The 22,604-nt window shown below is 56.8% G+C and overlaps 2 protein-coding genes across 8 annotated transcripts; one reads left to right on the top strand and one right to left on the bottom strand.

The window, feature by feature from the left end:
• The first annotated feature begins 1,112 nt into the window (after positions 1-1,112).
• Positions 1,113-11,477, top strand: B3GNT8 (UDP-GlcNAc:betaGal beta-1,3-N-acetylglucosaminyltransferase 8). Of its 7 annotated transcripts, XR_010661713.1 has the most exons (4): positions 1,113-1,773; positions 9,733-9,881; positions 10,209-10,328; positions 10,960-11,477. XR_010661713.1 is itself a non-coding variant. In XM_065926175.1 (2 exons), the coding sequence occupies exon 2, from the start codon at positions 2,127-2,129 to the stop codon at positions 3,321-3,323; it is 1,197 nt and encodes a 398-aa protein (XP_065782247.1). In that variant the 5' UTR covers positions 1,113-1,773; positions 2,093-2,126; the 3' UTR covers positions 3,324-3,657. The 7 variants fall into 7 exon arrangements, 2 of the variants coding, with proteins under 2 accessions (XP_065782247.1, XP_065782246.1); XR_010661710.1 differs by having other exon boundaries at positions 9,736-9,881; positions 10,209-11,477; XR_010661709.1 differs by having other exon boundaries at positions 10,209-11,477.
• BCKDHA (branched chain keto acid dehydrogenase E1 subunit alpha) lies at positions 3,796-22,532 on the bottom strand. The gene is made up of 9 exons (XM_065926173.1): positions 22,333-22,532; positions 13,251-13,436; positions 13,058-13,144; positions 9,526-9,634; positions 7,436-7,597; positions 5,876-6,082; positions 5,645-5,786; positions 5,253-5,424; positions 3,796-4,314 (listed from the first exon to the last, which is right to left on the bottom strand). The coding sequence occupies exons 1-9, from the start codon at positions 22,501-22,503 to the stop codon at positions 4,144-4,146; spliced, it is 1,407 nt and encodes a 468-aa protein (XP_065782245.1). The 5' UTR covers positions 22,504-22,532; the 3' UTR covers positions 3,796-4,143.
• Positions 22,533-22,604: the final 72 nt, after the last annotated feature.

Here is a 22,604-nt window from a genome sequence, read left to right as displayed (position 1 = left end):
AGACTCTGGATATAATGAGTTAGCTAGTGCAGCTGGTGTTGGCCTGACAGTTTTCTTGGTTGGCTGACTGGAACTTGGGACTCAACAGTGACCTACGGTGACTAAGGTGAGAAACCTGAACTGCTCAGGCATAAACTGGAGAGGGAGATCCAAAGACCTGGGGAGGCAGAAGTGCAGGCCGAGGTCCACATTCTACCAGAAGGCACCTACCTCTTTAGTCACTCGACATCTGATCTCACCTGTTCCAGTCACTGGATGGTTTCTCTCCTCACTGGAATGTCTGCAGATTAAGGCATACAGCAACCCAAACTCTCTGCCCTGCCCCTGGTCTGTGCTATGGGAGTAGCTAGATGAGCCAAGAGTCAGGGGGTTAGACAGCCCCCCTGCCCAGCCTGGGGGTAAAAAGGCTTGCAGACCCCTTCCAGGGGCTCTCAGAGCCCTGCCCCAGCCCACTCTGGCTTTTACTCCATCAATAGTCCCCACCTTCTCCACACTCTCTTCCTCCATCTGGTCTCACGGGCTCCATTACTCAAACTGCTGTTGCTGACAGATAGGGCTCCTGCAGCGATTTGGACAGTTCCCAAGTGGGGGGTCAGGCCAAGCTCACCTGCGGGGGAGGGGGTTTCCCTCACTCTCACCCCAGGCTCCAGGAGGTCTTAGATGAGCCAGCCCCACCAGCCTGCCTCCCCAGACAGCTGTAGCAGCCCCAACAGCAGAGGCCCCTGGAGGGTAGGGCCATAAACACAGGCAGACACCCTCTGGTCCCGAGGGGGCCGGATGTGAGTGTTCCTGGAGTCACCGTGCAGCTGTAGGCAGGGCCGGCCCAGGGCTGGAGAGAGGGACCAGGAGGGACGGACTGCAGCCCTGTCGGGCATCCAAGGGAATGGAGGGGGTGCGGGGGTCAGCCCAGCTCCAGGGCTCCCTGTGCCCCCACCCGTCACCCTTCACTGCCCCTGGCTTGGCTCCCCCTCCGCCCACTCCCTCCCCAGCTCCCCCCCCAGCTCCCTCTCGGCCTCTCCCTGGCTCTGGCTGTTCGCCCACTCCTGGCTCTCTGCTTCCACCCCGAGTCCCTCCACCTGCCCCTCCACATTCTCTCCCACCCCTTCCCCCCAGGGCTCCCCTTATCTTCTGCGGTTCCACCTCTAGCCTCTCCTCTTGGCCTCCCTGAGCCTCTCTCTCCTCCCGCCCTGCCCCTGTGGTCTCTCCGGCTCTCTGCTTCCTGGCTAATGTCTTCTCCTCACTAGTCCCCTTCCCCCCTCCACCCTGACTCCTGGCAACACCCTCCGCTCTGGCAAGGCCCCCTGCCCTCTCAGCACATTCACCACCCGCCTCCACCCCTGGCCAGGCCCAACCCCTGGCCTCAGGCTTGGCCACTTTAGGGCTCTGCCTCTCCCTGGGTCACTCTGACACTTCCCAGTCCCGGCTCAGTGGCCCTCAGCCTCACCTTCCCTGGGACTCTCTCTGAGGCCCCTGTCCTCCCCTCCCGGGCCTGCCGGCTCCCCTGCACCTTTCCCGCGGTCTCACCAGAAAACCAGCCCTGACACGCCCCAGCCCCATCCCTCAGGCCTGCCTCTCGCCCTCCCCCGCCCCCCTTCTCCCTCAGCCCCGCCCCAGCCCCTCCCGGCCCCTGGGGCCCTCCCCGCCCGAGGACCGGCTGGGCTGGGCTGGGCTGGAGAACAACACCGGCACCTCCGGACCGAGGGCAGAGGGAGGCGGCGGAGAGAGCCGGACCCAGGCCCAGGGCACTGGAGTTGACCGGAGCTGGCCCCAGAGGTGAGGAGGGAGCAGTGCCTGGGGTGGGGGCTGTGGGGCGAGGACGTGATCCCTGTGATCCGACTCCTGGTGAGGAGGGGAAGGGTGGGGCAGGAACGCGGAGCCCCTGGTCTCTAGGAGGGTGGGGATGGGGACGGGGAAGACAGAAGGGGTCTGAGTGGCTGAGTGGAAAGAGCCAGGAGCTGGAATGGCAGTGGGGCAGGGGTTCGCCGGTCCAGGAAGACGGGCTTCGGGTGGTCGGTGGAGGGCCGGGTCAGGTTCTGGACCGCAGAAGCCTCACCGGAGCGGCCCGGCCCCAAAGGCCCCTGTGTCTCTTCAGCCACTCCCACAGCCGCCCCTCCCCGGGCCAGGTCATGCGCTGCCACAAGTGCCTTCTCTGCCTGTCAGCCCTGCTCACACTCCTGGGCCTCAAAGTGTACATCGAGTGGATGTCCGAGCCCCAGCTGGGCAAGGCCTACCCAGGACCCCGCAGCAGCCCGCCAGGCTCCACACCAGCCAGCACCGAACCCACCCTGCCAGCCAACCTCTCAGCCCGTCTGGGCCAGACTGGCCCGCTGCCCTCGGCTTACTGGAACCAGCAGCAGTGGCGTCTGGGGACCCTGCCTGGAGTGAACAGCACAGAGGCTGGGGACTGTGGCGCTTGGGGGGCTGCCGCTGCGGCCGAGATCCCTGACTTTGCTTCCTACCCCGAGGACCTCCGCCGCTTCCTGCTGTGGGCCGCCTGCCGGAGCTTCCCACAGTGGCTGCCCGCAGGCGGCGGAGGCCAGGTGACCGGCTGCGGGGATCCCAGTGACGTCCCCTTCCTGCTGTTGGCTGTCAAGTCAGAACCAGGGCGCTTTGCGGAACGACAGGCCGTGAGGCAGACGTGGGGCGGGTCGGCCCCCGGGGTCCGGCTGCTCTTCCTCCTGGGGTCCCCAGTGGGCCAGGCGGGGCCGGACCTCAGCACCCTGGTGTCCTGGGAAAGCTGCCGCTACAGTGACCTGCTGCTCTGGGACTTCCTCGACGTCCCCTTCAACCAGACGCTCAAGGACTTGATGCTGCTGGCCTGGCTTGGCCGCCACTGCCCCGGCGTGAGTTTTGTCCTGCAGGCCCAGGACGACGCCTTCGTGCACACCCCTGCTCTGCTGGACCACCTGCGGGGCCTGTCGCCTGCCCGGGCCCGGGGCCTCTACCTGGGTGAGGTCTTTACCCAGGCCAAGCCCCTCCGGAAGCCCGGAGGACCCTTCTACGTGCCCGGGTCCTTCTTCGAGGGCAGCTACCCGGCCTATGCCAGTGGGGGCGGCTACGTGATCTCGGGGCGCTTGGCACCCTGGCTGCTGCAGGCGGCGGCCCGCGTGGCCCCCTTCCCCTTTGGCGACGTCTACACTGGCCTGTGCTTCCAAGCCCTGGGCCTGGCCCCCAGGACTCACAAAGGCTTCCTCACGTCCTGGCCGGCAGACCGCACTGCTGACCCCTGTGCCTTCCGAGACCTGCTGCTTGTGCGACCCCTCAGCCCTCAGGACAGCATCCGGCTCTGGAAACAGCTGCAGGACCCTGGGCTCCGTTGCTGAGCCCCGGAGGTGAAGGAGCGGGCAGGGCAGCCCCTGAGGGGTGAGGAAGGCGGTCCTGGAATGGAGGCTGCCCCTCCTGGGCCTCGTCTTTGTTTTTGAAACAAAATACGCGCGCTCCGCATTCTAAGACCTAGAGTCATCTCTCTTGTCTATCGGAACCTGGGGTAGTGTACAGAGCAAGGCTCGGCTGCCCCCACCCTGGGCGAGGTCCGCTCTAATGGCCGAGCCGTCATGCTGGACGCCAGCTCTGACCCGTTCTTCGGGAGACCTGAGGTCATCTCTGGAGGACCCCACACCCATGCCATTCACTGAAGCTGACCCTCCAGCTTATGAAAGTCTCTGGAGGAAGACAACAGCTCAACAGCCGTGGCTTTACTCATCTCCAGTGGAGGAGCTAGGGGAGTCCCAAGCCAGCCATGCTGGCCTCGCTCCACTGTCCCCACTCCAGGAAACAGAAACCAGAGGTGGCAGGGAGCCAAACACAGAGACAGTTTATTCACTACATGCTGACCTCTCATCCTGAGTCAAGCTCCACAGGCTAACCGGCCACGTCCAGCCCCAGAGGTGCCCTCGCCCAGCCCCTGGGAGAAGCCCATGTAACTCAGGGCGGAGAGGGGGCTGACCAAGGACACCCCCAGTGTAACAGCCTAGCGGAGCAGGAGACACCTCAAATACTGCCTGGCTCCTGAGTGTGCTAGAGGCAGCTGCTGAGGAAGCTGGCACCCTGCCAGTCCCGTCTGCCCCTCAAACTGGGGCTGGCTCTTGTGGTATTTGAGGCACTACCCTAAGGTCTGTGGGGCCTCATTTGGCGCGAGTGGCCTCACTTCTCAAAGTGGTCCAGCGGGTAGTGTTCGCCATAGGTCTGGAGATGACGTGCCAGAGACTCCTGCTGTTTGCGGAGCTGGGCAGGCATCTCCTGATACACATCCGAGAAGATCAAGTTGGGGTTGGGCTTCAGCTTCCGCTCAGCCTGCTCAAAGGCCTCCATTACCTGGGAGACAAGGGACGGTGGGCAGGCAGTCGATCCCTCACCCAGGAACCTACCTCTTCCTGTTGGACACCCCTGAGCCTCAAGTTCCCACGCAGATGATGGAAATAATCATCGTAACAGTGGTGACAGCTAACATCACCAACCCCAGCTGCTCCATCCTTAGTGTAACCCGGCGCTGTACTAAGAGTACAGAATCATTTCAGCCTCTTAGCGGCCTTAAGAAGCAGGTAACTTGGGTGAGGAAAGCAAGGCAAAGAAAAAAACGTGTCCATGATGACATGGTCGGGGCAGAGTCAGGAAGCACGTGCTGGCCAACACCAGGGTATGCCCTGCCCACTGGGCTGCAATGTCCCTGGCATTTGATGACCAGGGCTGAGGAGGGCAGTGCACGGACTCTGGTGGACACCTAAACTGCATGTGGAGTAAGTGCAAGGCCTCAGACAAGCTTCTGAGGCAGGTACCCAGTATCCCTCTTCAGAGGTGAAAGAGCTGGGGACAGACATCTGCTGGAACATAGCCAAGGTGCCCGTGCCTGGGCATCGTGACATCAGGGCGATCCCCAAGACTCCGTTCAATGGCACCCCCCCCTCCACCCCCACAGCTGGGCTTCCCAGGTGGTTCAATAGAAAAGAATCCTCCTGCCAGTACAGGAGATGTGGGTTCGATCCCTGGGTTGGGAAGATCCCCTGGAGAAGGAAATCGCAATATCCCCTGGAGAGGGAATACCCCAGTATTCCTGCAAGGGAAATCCCATGGACGGAGGAGCCTGGTGGGCTACAGTCCATAGGGTCACAAAAGAGTTGGCTGCGAATGAGCAACTAAATGACAACGAACAACCCCCCCAGCCTCTCCGTTCGTGCAGCGTTCCTTATGAAGCATCAGACAGAAGCATGGCCCCTGGGGTGGTTTCCAACTGGGGAAGGGAAGCCCTGCCTTACCTTCTTGCGGGACTGCTTCCTCCAGGCCTTCTCCTGCTCGTCGTCCCACCAGCCGCGGCTCTGCAGGTAATGCCGCAGCCGGGAGATGGGGTGGTCCTGCTTGTCCCAGTAGTTGACCTCGTCCACCGAGCGGTACGCCGAGCTGTCATCACTGGTGCTGTGGTGCCCAATCCTACAGGGGGAGGGGAGGCCCAGGTCAGGCTGCGGCCCACAGGCGAGGGTCAGGAGGGCAGGGCTAAACTAGGAACAAAGGAGTGGGAATGGAATAAAGGCCAGAAGATGCCAGACAGTTCGGGCAATGGGGTCGTGCAGTGGGGACAGTGACCAATGTGGGGGAGGAGCCGGGGACAGGCTGTCACAATTGGGGGATGATGGGGGCAGTCAGCCGATACCTGTAGGTCATGGCCTCAATGAGGAAGGGCTGGTTCTCCGCCACGGCCCGCCGCCGGGCCTCCTTGGTGGCATTGTACACGGCAAACACATCATTGCCATCCACGCGGATAGACAGGATGCCATACCCGGGGCCTCGAGCCGCTGTGGGTACAGAGAGGCCAGCCTGGCCCCAGGGCTCTGTCGAGACCTGAGCCGGGAGGGGAGGGGCAGGCACCCAGCAGGGCCCTCACCAATGCCGTCCCCGCGGTACTGCTCCGAGGTGGGCGTGGAGATGGCGTAGCCGTTGTTCCGGCAGAAGAAGATGATGGGGCACTCGAGGGTGGCGGCGAAGTTGAAGCCGGCGTGGGCATCCCCCTCACTGGCCGCCCCCTCTCCGAAGTAACAGATGACCACTCTGTTGGCATTGGCCCGCTTCGCCGCGTAGGCCGCTCCAACCGCTGCAAAAGCAGAGACATGCGCATCTCACCAGCACTCACACCTGTTCCCGACCCGGGCCTCTGGGGGTCAGGCTGGCGGTCGCCAGGCTCTAAGGGGAAGAAAACACCTGAGCCCCTGAGAAGCTGCCCTGCCTGGTCCTCTCCCCTCATCTGATGGCAGCTCTGTCCTTCCAACCACTCAGGCCAAAACCTTCACCGTCTTTCAGTCCTGTCATTCCCGCACCTGCTCTACCTCCAAATGGGAGTTAAAAGTTTGATCTCTTCCTCAGCTTGCCCTGGTGGTCCCAGCCCCGCCTCCCCCCTGCGCGCCTGAGCAGCCTCCCCATCCCTGCTCCGCCCACACACCCTGTTACCCCCCAGCCAGGCTGACGGGACTCGCTCCTCCTCCCCCACCCAGTGTGCTCAAAAGTCAAGAGCCCATATCACACCTGGGCTGTTTTCCCGGTAGGCCTTATGACCCCTGACATACTCCACGTGTTATCTGCTCTGGATGCCGTCCATCTCCCCCACCAGGGTCAGCACCAGGAGGCCTCAGGGTTTTGCTGCCTCTGTTCACTGCTCTCAGAACGGTGCCCAGCACACCGCATGGACTCCAGACATATCCAACTGACTGACTAAACCACTCACCCAAACAGAAGGTGAGGGCCTGACCCCACTTATGGAAATTCTACGGAATGGAGATCAGTGAAAATGCTACCTCCACCGAGAAGGCTGCCCTGTCCACCTCCCACCTCAGACATAAACCGCCCTTGTTCTCAGATATCTAAAACTCACTAGGGGCGAACGTGCCTGGGACTCTGCTAAACCGTGCACACATCAGCTCAAGTGTCTGCCCTGGAGCAGACTGACCTTGTCTTTGCACTCTGTGACTGCAGGCCCCAAGCGGGTCTGCTTCACAAGCGGTCATCTTTAATAGAAGTCACACCGGCTGCGCTAAGCATCATGCGCTTCCAGAATCAGTTTTGGGTGAGTCAGACTCCGAGGACAGAGGAAGACCAGGGTGGGGGTAGAGAACCTGGGCTCTGGAGCCACCTGGTCCACAACATGAGAGCCAGCTCTTCTCGCAACCTGCCAGTGACCTTTAGCAAGGAACCTGGCACACAGTTCCACACGGCTGGCTGTGCCGGTGAACAGACAAGAGGCAAGCACCAGCATGGGAAACAGAGTGTGGCTGTGCCTGCCGAACGCCACCAGAGCCCTCGCACGAGGGTCCCAGAAAGAGATCTTGTAAGTCTAGCGCCCAGACCAGCGCTCGGTCCTGGCGCCCACCAGGAGGCCCCGGTGGAGGAGGTGAGGGCCCGAGCGGGGAACGTTGGCAGTCCATGTGTGCCGGGCCTGGGCGTGCGTTCTCACCCTGGGGGATCTGCGTGGCCAGTGGAGAGGAGATGGTGACGAAGTGGCGCTCCCTGCAGCCGTAGTGGACGGGCATCTGGCGCCCCTTGCCCAGGTCGCTCACGTTGCCGTAGCACTGGGCCATGAACAGCTCCAGGGGGTAGTCCCGGTATATGAGCACACCTGGAGCGGGAGGAGGCAGGGTTACTCTGGCGGCTGGTATCGGGGGCAGGCCAACCCCTGAAGGCCACCCCCTCACCCACCGCCAGGCCCCGTCCCCCTGCCGGTACAGCAAGGGAGCCACACTAGAGTGGCGAAGGCGCATTCAGATGCTCACAGGGACGGTGCGCAGAGCCGAAAGGCCTGGCTCAACAGGGAGGCTGCTGTTCGGACCCACTGACCTCTGCTCACAAAGGCCATATGGTTTCGTTTCTCAAAAGGAGAAATTCAGCTTGCCTGTTTTTTTTCTTTTGAGAAGCCACTTGATTTTTAAGTGTTCCTCTAATTCATTTACTTAAAAAAAAAAAAAAAAAATCATACGTACCAAACAAACGTATGGGTCATGTTCATGACTCCTGGACTAAGGGAGGAAACATTCAAATCTATCCTCAGCAGTGAAACCCGTGGTGGACACCTACCTCATCATCAAAAGCCACAAGCGCACACCTCTCTGACCCGGGCTTCACACTACCCGGCTGGCAGGGCTGGCGGGGGCCCCGTGCAGCCCCTCCAGTGCGAGGCTGGCAGGGGCCTCCGCCCCACTGTGACGGGAACGGAGACAGGCTCCAGGAGAGCCGCCATCCTGAGTGCCCTTGTTCTCCCCACTTCAGAGACGGGAGACACCGAGTCAGCCCAGTCAGGACGGGCAAGCGGGGTCGGCCTTTCCTCCTGCCCTGCACAGGCGCCCCCCGCAGCTGCTGGGACGCAGGGCATTCCAGGACCCAGGCAGGACGGCTCACTCCTGCAGAGGTGGCCCGGGCCCTAACGGCCCCCGTGTGCAGCGCCCAGCTGGCGCCCGCGATGCCAGGCCCTGCCTGGAGCCCTCCCCAGAGAGATCCCCTCGGCAGAAACAGTGGGAAGCACTCGGCAAACCTGGCAGGGCCTGGCTTGTGGCCCAGCGCCCGGGGAAATCTAATGATGCTGAACCAGAGTCATTATCACGGGGCGTCTGTCCTCCCGGAGTGTGTGGGGGTGGGGGGTCTGGCGCAGCTGAGAGGAGACAGTCTGAGGGGACGGCCATGCCAGCTGGTCCAGGCTCTGGACAGCCAGCCTGGCCAGGCCACACCTCCTGGAAGTGCTGCGCAGGGTGCGAGGCTCCAGCCACAGCATCCTCTCCAACTCTGAGGGGTTATTCTGCACCGTATGCCCTGTGCTGAGGGCTTCGTGTCATCTGCCCGGTGAAGCTGTCTTGGGAGGGGTCCCCGTCCTGCACAGTAAGGACGTGAGATGAGGAAACTGAGGCATGGCGCAATTAAGCAACCTGCCCAGGATTGTGCAGCACTTAAGAGGAAGGGACAGACAGGGCTCCCCCCCGGGCCCCACACCAACAACTGCTCTGGAACCCCCAACTTCAGCTCCCCTCTCCCCCGTCTCTCCTAAACGCTCGTCCGTCTTCTTCATTCCTAGTCTGTGATTCTTCCATCCTCTCCCTCACTTACTTAGAAGTGGTTAAAACACACCGCCCATGTGCTTCTGCTGGGTGAGTGACCTGGCACCTGGAGAGGCCGGCAGAGCCCTGCACGTGTGGATGGGGGTCCCGCAGCCCAGCCTGCCCTCACTGCAGGCTCCCAGCAGCCCCACCACGCAGAGGGTCGCCGCCCCATCATAATCTCCAAGATGAGAAAAATGAGGGTCAGAGAATGGAAGTGACTTGTCCCAAATCTAACATCCGATCACCAGCAGGGCATTGAAAGCTTAGGGGCACAGGCGCTTAACCAAAGTATCGCCAGGCCTCTCGGAGGGGAAGTACCCCGAGGCTTCCCTGGCATCATGCCGCTCGGAGAAGGGCACACTGGTAACTAATGTAGGCCTTGCCTTCAGAGCAGGCGGGACTGAGGCTGATCCAGGCCCCAGGCCCACTCTCCCTAGGGCCCGGCCAAGGTCAGACGTACCTGCCTCCCGGTACTGGCCAAACACCAGGTCTGTGTCATCCAGGGCTGCCGCGCTCCCCACGTGCGTCCCCTCCTCGCCGTAGTTGGTCATGTAGAAGGATATGCGGCCCTGGGGGTAGAGGGGGGGCCCAGGGCCCAGGTTCAGTGAGGCTGGGCAACGACAGACAAGTATCCAAATGCTAACTGTCTGCTGACTCTGTGATTCAGCAGATGCTTCCTGAAGGCCGGCTCTGGGCCAGGCCACGCTGGCAGGCCTGCCTCCATGGAATAACTGCCAGGTTGTTCAGAGCCAGGGTGATGGAAGCTGAAGGTGTACCCACTCCACCATGGAGAGGCATCACAGAGCAAGGCCTAAGGTGAGCAAACGTCGGGATGGTGGAGGTTTCCAGGGAGCTGACAACAAAGGCCGAGAGGCCAAAAGGGCTGGGATGTAAAGTGTGGCAGGGGGCATGGGGAGGCAAGGTTGGAGAGGCATCTGCTAACTGGATGCACCAGTGCCCAAGGTGACTCCCCCTTCCTGAACCCCTCAATCCCAGAGCCTGGAAAAGCAGGTTCCCAGCCTCCCTTATAGTCAGAAGTGGCCACAGGACACAGTTCTAGCCAGACAAGTGGAAGTCTGCTTTTGCTTTTTTGATAAAAGAGATGACTGCATCGTTGCCATCCATTTCCCGTACTTCGCACAGAGACATGAAGCCTCAACCTGTGGCAGCCATCTTGTGAACATGAGGCAACAACTACAGGAAGAAAGTCAAGCTGCCCATGATGATGAAGCAGAAATGTAGACGTCTGGATTCCTGACTGTGGTACTGAGCAGAATGGATTTCTAAGGACAGAGAGAATGAGAGGGGAAGTGATAGCAAGCGGACAGGAGGGGACAGGGGTGCACTTCGGGACTCCAGCTTGGGTAAATGGGTGGATGGTGGCACCCATCACTGAGAAATGGCCTAAGGAAGGGAGAGGAACAAGTCTGGGAGGAAGGTGCTGAGGTCAAGTTCGAACAGGCTGAAATCGGTGAGGGACACCCAGGGTGAGAAGTCAAGCAGAACTGGGGCTAAGAGGTGAAGTCTAGCTGGAGACCTGGGAGCCCCAGCAAAGAGGATGCGCAGTAAGCAGGACCGCATGGAAGGTAAAACGGACAGTCAGGTCAGCCTCTGCAGGATGCCCTGTTCCCAGGCCTCATGTCCCACAGGCCTAGCCTCCCGTCACAATCCGGGAACCGATGAATAATACTTGCTTCCAAGTGGGGAGTCAATTAAAAGTTAATTGACCGCCGGTGCCAAGCAAGTGGGTGGATGCTGAGTACTTGGCTGGGCTGCAAGGTTGGCGTGGGGAGGAGCCTGAGAAGGAGGAATCCCGAGGAAACGGGACATAGGCTAGTAGCAGAGGTCACGGGCTGCCTATCTAGCATCCGATCCCTCTTCTCTTTACTAACAGGTCTCATTGCACCACCGGCAGCAAATGCCCAGACGGACAGACTTTCTCAGTGTCCCTGGCAGTGGGGAGTGACCAGTGACACGTGTGGTGTTATTTGGTGGGACTACCTAGAAAGTTCTATAAATATGGGTGTGGGGAGATAGCTAGGCAGTGCCATGTCCGACCTTCCACCTTCCTTCTACTTCCTGCCTGGAATAAGACGTGATGGAGGGCTCCAGCAGCCATTTGGTTCCTGAGGGGCCCTAGAGGCTAGAAGCCAGTGCTGGGTGTCCAGTGACATTGTGGTGTATCAGTCCCGACCACCTGTTTCCACGTTTCTTTTATGCAAGAAAAGGAAACTACTAATCTGTTTAAACTATTGCTTTTATTTTTGTTATGATTTGGGGAGTGTTGAGGGAGGGCTGTCTGCTACCTATAGCTGAGCGTCATCCCAGCTAATAAAGGCTGGAAACTGATGGCCAAGCTGATCTTACTGAGGGTTCCCATTGTTGGCCAATGGTGAAGGGACCTGATGTGCGCATCTCACGGAACTCCCACCCCACCTTGTGGGATGTGTTCTCTTGTTATTTCTACTTTTTTTCTTCAATACACTAAGGGAACTGAGGCAAAGACAAGAAAAACCAACTGCCTAAAGTCACAGTCATGACTCGGGCCCACATCATCAGGTTCCAAAGGTCCCGTGTGCACAGTCAACCCAGGGGCAGGAAGGAGCCCATGAACATGAGTGGATGGGAGGCGTGGCCTGGCCCTGAGGCTGTGCAGAGGGGAACAGATGGCTGAGTGCCACAACGGGAGACAGGGCAGACAGGAAGGGCCGGTCTTGATCTTGTGGATGACAGGAGCCAAGGGCAGGGTGGAGAACCCACATGCAGCACTGTTGTGAGCTGGCTGCCCACATGCTCTACTTGGAACTGTCCGCGGTGGGCCTCGGGCTTCAGTCCACAGTGGGGTCACCTGGGAGCTTGATACAGGTACAGATTCCCAAGCCCATTCCCACGTCTGACCCAGCAGGGGTGGTGGACGCTGAGGGCCAGCCTGCCCTGCATTCTCCCACTTTTCTAACAGGAACCCCGTGCCCCTGTTCTTAAGTCTCTGCAGCCCAGGAAGGACAGATTCCAGGCATCTGCTCCCACGGTTCCCAGGCAATGGCACACGGTCCCCTGGCCTGACCACTCAATCTCATGGGTTGGTTCAAAGAGGGATCTGTCTGTGACCAAAGCCTGGCCAATGAGCATCAGCCCCAGGCCTTCTGCTGGAACGTTAGGGACCAGACACTCCTTCCACTGCTAAGTAGAGAAGACAGTAACTGCAAGGCTGGTATCCATGACAAATGCCAGTTTCACTGTTTCTCAGGCTATTATGCACACCACCATCAACCTCCGCAAAGTAGCTATAACCCCATAAGGTACCTAGAGACCAGCAAACTGAAGCACTGGGAGGTTAAGCAACTTTCTCAGGATCACAAAGCTAGAGGGTGACAGAATGAGGACTCCGATTGCAGTCCTGCTCCAGAGCTCGCACCCTGAAGCCTTTCACTGCCCCCACTGTGAGCCTGGAGCATCCAGAGACCACCGCAGTTTGAGCATGAGGGAAGCCAAGGCAAGGGAGAATGGAAAAGACACTAGGAGAGAGAAACAGGTGTGGTAACATTTTTTGGATCCCTGGGTCCAGCCGTGCCTGAAACAGGGCCTTGCAGACTTGCAGGTATTCGAGTCCACAAGCTCCTTCTCTGCTGACACTGCTGTGCCTTGGTCTCTGTCTGCTGAAGCTAACACTGCTGAGTGTCCCTCCACAGCGCACTACGCACAGGCGCTCCAGCAAGCGCCGAGGGTCACCCTGTTCTCAGGACTGTGAGTGTCTGAGGAAGGGCCACCCAGTCTTCTCCCGTCTTCCCGTCCCCAGCACAGCTAAGCCCCAGCCCACCAGACAACAGGCTTCCTGTGATCCAGTTCAACCTTCTGCCCTGGGGCAGGACCACAAGACAGGGATCTCCATTCCACTCCCGCTTCTTTGGGTGCTGTCTTTTGGCCCAGACACAGGTAGGGTGGGCAGGACCTCAGGTAATCCCAGGCCCCCTCCTCAGCCCATCCCCACACACCTGCCTCTGGGACTCATAGAGGATGCGGTCCATGGTGTTGAGCAGGGTCATGCTCTTGTAGAATTTGAGCACCTTCTCCTGGGGCAGCTGCAGACAAAGGCACAGACAGATGTGGGCCAGCTGGGGCCAGAGAGGAGATGGGCAAGGGGCTTGGGTGTGGGAGGCACGGGGTCAGGGGGAGGCGGCCTCTTACGTGAGGATCCTCGCTGGGGTTGATGATCTGGCCCTGCCGGTCCATGACGCGGTAGATGGGGATCCCAGAGATGACATTGGGCTGGATGAATTCGAGCGTATCTATGAACTCCGCTGAGGCCCCTGGGAACTGCGGCTTGTCATCCAGGGACGAGAAGTGCTGCTGTCGCTGCCACCTGTGGGGGTGCTGGGGAGAGAGGATGGAGGGGAACACCCAAGTCAGGAGCAGCAGAGGTTCCCTGTGGTGGCAGGCAGTATTGCTGGTGATGTAGCCGCCAGGCCGTGGTGGACTCTGGAGCCTGACACACAAGGTCTGACTTCCCGCTCCATCACCTTCCCAGTGTGTGACCTCGGGCAGGTTCCTATAACTGCCTTGTGTCTCAACTCCTCGGCTGTAAAACTGGGGTGAAAATCATAGTATCTATCACACAAGGTTGTTGTAAAGCTTAAATGATCCAATAAAGTGGCAGGTGGCTCAGGAACTGGTAGCTATAATTATCAGAGGCCCAAATTCCTCTCCTGGCATTCAAGGACTCTCAAGGCTGACCACAACTACCCCCTCCTCTCATCTCTCATGGTGACCACACACACACACACACACACACCCAAGTGTGCTCTTCACCAACCCCTCTACCCACAAGGAGACCACTCTAAGCCAGTCTCTCAGCTTAGAGTTTACATCTGGGAGCCCTTAAAAGTCAGCCTGCCTCTGTGTGACCATGGGAATGAGGGTCTTCCTCCTCAAGTCTCCCCTTTCCCACCTGTAACATGGAGAACACCTCATGGAAACGCTGGGAGGCTTAGACAAAAGCACACGTATAAAACGGTGAGAAGAGTATCTGTACCTATCGTGAAGCTGCAAAGTAATGCTGATCCTTATTTCCACCACCACATCTCTGCTCTCATCTACACTAGAAGGCCTCCTCCCCCAGCACCTGGCAAAGAGCTCCACACGCTTCACCGCACTCTCCAGCCCTAACCCCCTCCAGAAGCCCAGACTGACTCATTCAACAAATATTTGAGCACCTGCTTTGTTCCACAGCCTGTGCTGGGCTCTGGGGACCTAAGAGAGGCAAGACACCTGCCCCTGCCACACAGCAGAGAAGACAGATCCCCAACAAGTAACACCGAGGGTGGTGTGTGTTCTTCCAGGAGAGGCTGTGGGGTGACAGCAGAGTGGAGAGGGGACAGTTCCCCTGAGGAAGTGATGTGAGAGCTGGGACCCGAAGGATATCTAGGAGTCAGGGAAGGCGCATTTGAGGCCGGGGTAACAGAACATACGGGCTTCCCAAGTGGCTCTAGTGATAAAGAACCCGCCTGACGATATGGGAGATGTAAGAGACGTGGGTTCGATCCCTGGGTTGGGAAGATCCCGTGGAGAAGGGCATGGCAATCCACTCCAGTATTCTTGCCTGTATTCTGCTTCAGATATGCAGATGACACTACCCTTACGGCAGAAAGCAAAGAGGAACTGAGCAACCTCTTGATGAAAGTTAAAGAGGAGACTGAAAAAGCTGGCTTAAAACTCAACGTTCAAAAAATGAAGATCATGACATCCAGTCCCATCACTTCATGGCAAATAAATGGGGAAACAATGAAACAGTTAAGAGACTTTATTTTCTAGGGCTCCAAAATCACTGCAGATGATGATTGCAGCCATGAAATTAAAAGACACTTGCTCCTTGGAAGAAAAGCTATGACCAACCTAAACAGCATATTAAAAAGCAGAGACATTACTTTGCTGACAAAGGTCTGTCTAGTCAAAGCTATGGTTTTTCCAGTAGTCATATGTGGATGTGAAAGTTGGACCATAAAAAAAGCTGAGCACTGAAGAACTGATGCTTTTGAACTGTGGTGTTGGAGAAGACTCTTGAGAGTCCCTTGGACTGCAAGATCCAACCAGTCCATCCTAAAGGAAATCAGTCCTGAATATTCACTGGAAGGACTGATGCTGAAACTGAAACTCCAATACTTTGGCCGCCTGATGTGAAGAACTGACTCACTGGGAAAGACCCTGATGCTGGGAAAGACTGAAGGCGGAAGGGAATCACAGAGGATAAGATGGTTGGAAGGCATCACCGACTCGATGGACATGAGTTTGAGTAAACTCCAGGAGTTGGTGATGGACAGGGAAGCCTGGTGTGCTGCAGTCCATGGGGTCGCAAAGAGTCGGACATGACTGAAGTGACTTAGCATGCAGGCAAGGCAGAACCGGCAAAAAGCAGAACGTGAGGAGCGGCGTGTATCTGTGGAACTGGGGAGGAGTTCGGTGGGAAACATCGCAACCCCTGGCTCAGACAAGGCCTGGCAGGGAGAGCCCAGGAGAAGCCCACATGAGCAACAGGAGAATTGATCCCGTTTCTCAGCCCTCCAGTTAGACAGCCCTGAACCATCTCAGTGGCGCAACAGAGCCCCTTCATTAAGCCCAAGCAGGGTACCAGGCTGAAGTCCCCAGACACAACCCTCACTGAGCCCTCAGAGCACGTCCGGGAGGCAGAGCGTCCTTACTACTGCCCTTCAGACGAGGAAGCTGAGGCTCAGGGCAGCAGTACCACCTCCTATACCAGGCCCCAGAGCTAAACCAGACAAGTCGGGACTGGGCTGCAAACCTGGGCAGGGCTGACAGCCAGACCCCCAAGCCCACTCTCCCCCCCCCCGCAGCTGCCCACTTTCCACACGTCTGCATCTTAACTTCCCACAGGTCCCCAGGGTCCTCTCTCGGCTGGCTAACTGTGGCTTCACTTCCCAGAGGAACTGAAGAACGACACCTGGGTTCGTCCTGAGCTGGGTCTCACACGTGGGTGCACAAATGGGTTCCCCACCGTCCCTCCTTTAATTGAGGCAAAGGGGCCAGTGGGGGAATGTGAATGAGTGTGCGTTTCTCTGCATTTGTGGTGGTGAGGAAAGAAAGGAAATTATGCTCCAACGGCAGGGCAGGCCCAGGCCTGACAACAGCAGGGCAGCAGCTCAGCTCTTGCAGACCACCCTCTTTCTTTCAGGGTGCTCACGTGGGCTGGACCCTCCCGACCACCTGGAAGTGTCGTCTCCCCCCACACACACACCATGAGCTCCAGAGGCAGGGAGCATGTCCACGTGGCTTTACAGGGCACACACTTCAACAGGGAATTACTGACCCAACGCATGAATGAGCGGTTAAGTTCACTGGTTTGGAGTCAGACCAACCTGGGTTCCAATTTCTTAGCTCACTGCACAACCCTCTGCAAAACACGGTGTCTCTGAATTTCTTCATCTGCAAAAAGGCTGCGCAAGGTTATAAGTAGTACCTCAGATAAGGTATGCAGAGGGTTCAGCACAGGTGTGGGACCCATTATATGCTCAAAAACTGGTAGAAGGGGGGAAAAAACCAAAATCTAGGAGGAGAAATGATAAAAGAGAAATTGACTGGCATTTGGGAAGATTGGGGAAAAGGGAAGTTGGGAAGGACTGCCTGCGTCTCAGAGCAGATGCTAACTCCAGACAGGGCCCCAGTGGACACTCCAGACTGAGGCGCAGGGGAGACTCCATCTGGGGAGGGGCTCTAGGACACGAGGCCAGAGGCCAGCAGGACCCAGGAGGACAGAGTCACAGGGCTCAGAGCAAACCCCAGCGTCAGGGCACGGCTATCTGCCCCCAGAGGCTGCAGGGCTACCGGCAGGGTGCTATCCCTGGAGCTGGGCCTTGGCAGCGCCCCCACATCCGGGGCCTGTAGAGATGAAGGTGGTACCTACACCAAGGATACTGTGCTGATTCCATGAGCTTTCAAAGGGCTCCGCATAGTGCCTGGCCCTCAGGAAAGGCTCCATCGTGGTGGGGGTGGGGGGCACGGTGAATCACGTGCAGAGGATATATGCCTCTCCAACATGTTCCCTTCTTTTTGGTCCAAGTGGGTTTGTCCTGGTGGAATCCTGCAGAAACTGCATGGATTTACAGGAAGCCTTGAAGCGATGCCTTCTCCCAGCACAGGACCAAGACATGCTCTGGAAGGCCAGGTCTGCCCCACAAGTACTGAGGGGCAGTACTTATTGGAGCCATAGAGCCACAGTTAAGGACAAGGACTCCAAGTCCACCACTGCTTCCGGGATGTGGAACTACAGCTCCCTCAGTTTCCTCATGTGTAAAGGGAGGCTGGTGTGCAGATTAAGAACTCCTGTGTGTAGAGGACCTCGTGCCTGGCGTATAAGCAATGCTGGACAAATGTGAGTACCTAACAAGTGTGCGTGATGGCTACTGTGGTCAAACAAGGCATCAGTGAATATCTGCTCTAAGTCAGGCCCTGAACTGAGGGCTGGAGACGATGGGGAGAGATGGATGATGGACACTGAACACAGGAGTTACCATCAGGAGGGGCGATCTCAGAGGAGGCAGGATTGTGAAGGGTCGACACGTCAGGTAGGGTGAGGGCTGGAGGGCTGAGCGGCCCGTGCTTGAATCCTGGCTCTCCAGTCACGTCACAGGGGGCAGGAGACAGCCTCCCTGAACCCACAAAGAATTTCTACTTCACCAGCTGGTGGTGGGTGGATAAAAAGCACCTGCTATACCTGGAGAAGGAAGCCTTTCACTACCTGTATCACGTGTAAGAGGAAAGAACCTCGGGGAAAAGGAAGAGGGAAGCTGAGGCCTGCGGAACGAGCAGGGGTGAGCCAGGCAAAAACTGGGATGGGCAAACATGTCAGTTCTCTGAAAGGACAAAGGCTGAGGCAAGAGGAGAGACCCTGGCACCGTGGAGACCGTCTGGCTGCGGCACGTTAATGACAGCAGTTAAGGAGGTGCGTCCGGGCCACACCAGGCCCGCGCTGGGTGATGTCCATGTCCCACTGAACCCGAGGAGGGCACCATGACCACACCGCCGTGAGAGGTGGCCCCAAGGCTCAGAGAACTTAGGCAACTTGTCCGCGATCCAAGGAGATCGGGAGCGGTGATGTCAGCATAGGAAGCCAGGCAGGCTGACCACTACAGGGAAGCTGGAGAAGACGGCAGGGTCCAGCCTGGGACAGCTCTGTGGATGGGGCCAGGGAACCGGGTCCTCTGAAACTAGGATGGCTAAGGTCACCTCAGCCAGCGCTCTTTGGGATCTGAGGCACACTGCCCTCAAAGAGAGCTAAACCCTGGCTCTACTTCCAGCTGAGAATGTCAACATCCACATTAGTGGCTTCCCTCTCCTGGAACCAGAGATGGGTGAGGGCCTGGCTGGGGAGGCCAGGGAAGGGTGGAGACAGGTCAGGCTTTTTCTGGCCTCAGGAACCCGGGGGGTTTAGTAGCACTAAGCTCCCCAAGTCACTGAAGGTGTAAAGTATCCTTGCTCTGCATCAGTCAGAGCCACACCAGTGTCCCTGTCCCTGGAGAAAAACAACAGCTCCCGTTTCTTGAGCCTTCACGGAGTGCATGGTGTGGGTGGTGGTTGTGGTCTAGTCACTAAGTCGGGTTTGACTCTTTGCGGCCCCATGGACGGTAGCCCACCAGGCTCCTCTGTCCATAGGATTTTCCAGGCAAGAATATTGACATTTTCTTCTCCAGGGGATCTTCTCCAACCGAGGACTGAACCCGAGTCTCCTGCCTGGCAGGAGGGTTCTTTTCTACAGATTGAGACTGATGGTGGGGGTGGGAAAGCTTCTCTGAAGAAATGCCCTGTCTGCCCACACTGGAAAGACCATATCCCTACCCAGGTGGTGGGAGCTCACCCAAGGGAAGGGAAAATGCCAGTGAGCTGAAGTGCAGGGAGGGGAGGGCACCCCACCTTGCCACCAGCCCCAGGCAGAGGCTGATGATGCACACCCAGTCTGGACTAAGCAGGATGTGGTAAGACCTGAACCGAAGTCCTGCCCCTGCTTCTCCGGGCAGTTCTGGAGTTCAGAGCTCCAAGTTCAGACCTCACCTCTCTGAGTCTCAGTTTCCTCCCCTGTAACAGAAGAAAACTACCAGTACGTACCTTGCAGTGTTAAATATAACAATGGTACGAGTTGGCCCTGTCAATGATAAAGTGCTTCATTAAGACACCAGCCAATGACAAAACCCACTGAAAAAAAAAAAAAAGACACCAGCCAAGAGGGAGATGAACTTCTATGGTTTCATGCTGCGATATACTCTGGGCACCAACCACATGGAGATGCTGCACAGGGCCCTGGAGTGCTAGAGCCCCCGACACACTGCCTGAACAGCAGGGTCCGAGAGATAACATTACTGATAACTCACACAGACCTAGCTTTGAGGTGCTCCCTGATTCCCAGCTGGGCAGGAGGCGCTCCAGTCACCCCACCTGCTAAAGCTCAGAGAAGCGAAGTGACTTGATCGAGATCACACTTGCTTCTTGGGGTGGTGGCTAAGAAAACAACTCAGGACTCCGGGACAACCAAGTTCCCTTCTTCCTCTTCTCCCTGAACAATAAAATGTCTGCTAGAAACAGGATTGACGGCAGAACCAGCCAAATGCCTCCAGGGCAACAGAGCACAGAGTGAGTAAAGGGGAGTGAAAGGAGAGGCAAGCAGGCGGGGGTTGGGCGGTGGGTGTAGAATGAGGAGCCTTCCTCCGTACACTGTCTGTCCCAACAACCCAACCAGTCCACTACAAACACAACCTCCCAACCTGCCTCCAAGATACAATCTCCTGACTCCACCTTGACTGGCTAAAATTGCATCATCCAATATGGCAGCCCCCAACCTCTTCTAGCTATTTAAAGTCATTAAAGTTAAATGAGAACTTCAAGTGCTCTGTCACACTAGCCACATTTCAAGGGCTCAGTAGCCATGGGTGGTTAGTGGCTACCGTACTGAACAACGTGGATATCATCACAAAAAGTCAGCCCACCAGGCTCCTCTGTCCATGGGATTCTCCAGGCAAGAATACTGGAGTGGGTTGCCATTCTCTTCTCCAGGGGATCTGCCTGAATCAGGGATTGAACCTGTACCTCCTGCATTGACAGGTGGGTTCTTTACCATCTGAGTCATGAGGGAAGGTGCTACTGGACACACCAGGCCCCAGATCTTTGAGTAAATGCTACTCTCCTCCTTCTTCCCTCCAAAAAAAAAAAAAAAAAAAAAAAAAAAACTTTTTTTAAGCTTAAGAAAAACAAGTGAGATAATTTAAACTGGAGAAGAAACAGGGACTCTCAAAATACACAGAGACTTCCCTGGTGGTCCAGTGACTGATTCCCAATCTTAGCCACATTCCCAAAGCAGGGGGCCCAGGTTCCACCCCCAGTCAAGGAACTAGCTCCCTCGTGCTGCTAGGAAGACCCAGTATAGCCAAACAAATAATGTTTCCCTGCTTCCCTCCCCGCCAACAAATGACCTCACTAAAAAAAAAAAAAAAAAAAAAAGGAGGGAAGGCAAGAGGGAAGACTAGCAAGGAGATTGAGAAAGAAAGGAGGCAGATTTAACCAGCAATGAGTCATCTTCCCTCCTCCCACCCAGTCAGGCTCACCCTCACTCCACAGGCTCAACCAATGGGCTCCAGGGATGGAGCTGTGGAGGATCTGACTGCTCAAATCAAAACCAAACCCCCACAGAAATCAGCCCAAAGACAGGGACTCTCCCACCTCCCTCTTGCTCCAGTAACCTTTCTGAAATTACCTGCTTCAAGTGACTTCCCTTCTCAGGTCTTCCCACACATTATTCACAGCCCATCCTCCTCCCATTTCTCCCTCTAGCAAGAGCTTCTTCCCAGATTCCATCTTCCCTTCCTAATGGCTTGGTGATCAGACGGTCAGACCCAGCCCCACAAGATCTGGATAGAATTACCGCCAAGGCCTTCACCAATCCAGGCCTTTCCCAGGTCACCTCCCTTCTTCCTCCCCATCCCCCATCTTCAAGGTCAGTTTTTGTCCCTTCCCTCCAACCTCACTTTCAACAGTGGCTAACACTTCCAATTGCCCTCATCATATGCCAGATCCAGTTCTTAGCACTTTACATATCTAATTCTCACAACAACTCTACAAGGTGACCATTGTTAGCATTTTAGAGAGAAGAAAATCAGGTCCAGAGAAGAGTAGTCCCTTGACCAAAGCTACAGAACTAGAAAGTGGTAGATTACAGAACACAGCCTCACATGATTTAACATGAGCCAATCTTCTTAACCACTACACTCTTATATGCAAAATCTCAGTTCACAGCTTTTCTCAGCCCCCTTCCTCTCTCCCTCTACATACTGGTTCCCATCTACATTTCTGCTGTGCGAGTCTGCCATTAGCAGCATTAGTCTAAAGGGAGTCTGCTCCTTTTGACAAGAAACAAGGCATTTCTCCACTGTTTCTAAGAAATATGGACTAAGTGCTCTGCCAGAACCTCTCCCTTCATTAGTTCAGTAAATATTCACTGATCACCTCCTCCTTAGAGTGACCAAAACCGACAAGGTCCTTGGCTATCGTTCTATATCGGAAGCACAGGATCCACGGCTTTTTATAAGTATTTTATCTTTATTTATTTGGCTGCACTGGGTCTTAGTTGTGGCATGCAGGATTTTTAGTTGCGGAATGCAAACTCTTTTAACTGCCAGCATGTGGGACCTAGTTCCCTGATAGGGATGAAACCCAGGCCCCCTGCGTTGGAAGCGCGGAGTCTCAGTCACTGAACCACCAGGGATGTCCCAGAACGACTATTTTTTTTTACGCAGTTTATTTAAAAATCAGAATTGGAGCAAAGAAACACGAGGCACCATAAAAGCCCCTGAAGGGGCAACTGATGTCTCTCTCCTCCTCCTTGAAAGTGGACTCTTTATTGAGAAGAAAGCCCTTCCCTTACAAACACAATTTTCTCCAGCTCCTGAGGGGAGAGATCACACCCTTCTCCCGTGTTCTCCAAGTGGCCTCCCCTGAGGATGGGCGGCAATTAAGATAAACTCCCTCGCTCTCTCCAAGTTTTCTCCCTCCCTTAGGGTCACAAAGGAGCTGCCTGGCTTTTCTTCTCCTAAGGAAGCGTAAGTTATTCCCTTGCATGTCCTGTCCAAGTGGTTCTCCCAGCCCTCGTCCTTTCTCTAACAGCCCTTTCTTCACTTCCTAAAGGGACATAAGGGACCCCCCCCCCCACTCTGAAGAAGGCATATACATTCCGATACCTCCTTGGAGAAAACTCTCAGGTGCCCCAGGTACTCACAGATCTAGCCAGCCCACGAGCCCAAAGCAGCCGCAGGAGCGGGAGGCCGGCCCGTCCCAAGCCTCGACTTCGTCCCCAAAACTTCACCGCCGCAGCCGCCATCGCCATCTTGACTGACCATCTCTCGGAGATCCGCCCCTCTCCTCGGCGAGACCGAGCCTGCCCCTTCATAAGCCTGACTCAAATGCCAACAACACCCTGCCACGAAACCATACGCTACTAGTTCTGAAGCCTCTAGGACACACATGTAGGTGCATAAGGCCACCTAACTT

This window comes from Muntiacus reevesi, chromosome 2, assembly GCF_963930625.1.
Source record: "Muntiacus reevesi chromosome 2, mMunRee1.1, whole genome shotgun sequence".
NCBI lineage: Eukaryota > Metazoa > Chordata > Mammalia > Artiodactyla > Cervidae > Muntiacus > Muntiacus reevesi.
Note: the sequence above shows the minus strand (reverse complement) of the source record. Positions and strands in the feature narration are given on the sequence as shown.

Coding starts and splice junctions, on each gene's coding strand:
- B3GNT8 (XM_065926175.1), top strand. CDS start 2,127: ATGCGCTGCCACAAGTGCCTTCTCTGCCTGTCAGCCCTGCTCACACTC.
- BCKDHA (XM_065926173.1), bottom strand. CDS start 22,503: ATGAAGGGGCAGGCTCGGTCTCGCCGAGGAGAGGGGCGGATCTCCGAG. Junction 9,635..13,057: donor TCTATGAGTCCCAGAGGCAG/GTGTGTGGGGAT, acceptor CTCTACCCCCAG/GGCCGCATATCCTTCTACAT. Junction 5,425..5,644: donor ATTGAGGCCATGACCTACAG/GTATCGGCTGAC, acceptor CTCCCCCTGTAG/GATTGGGCACCACAGCACCA.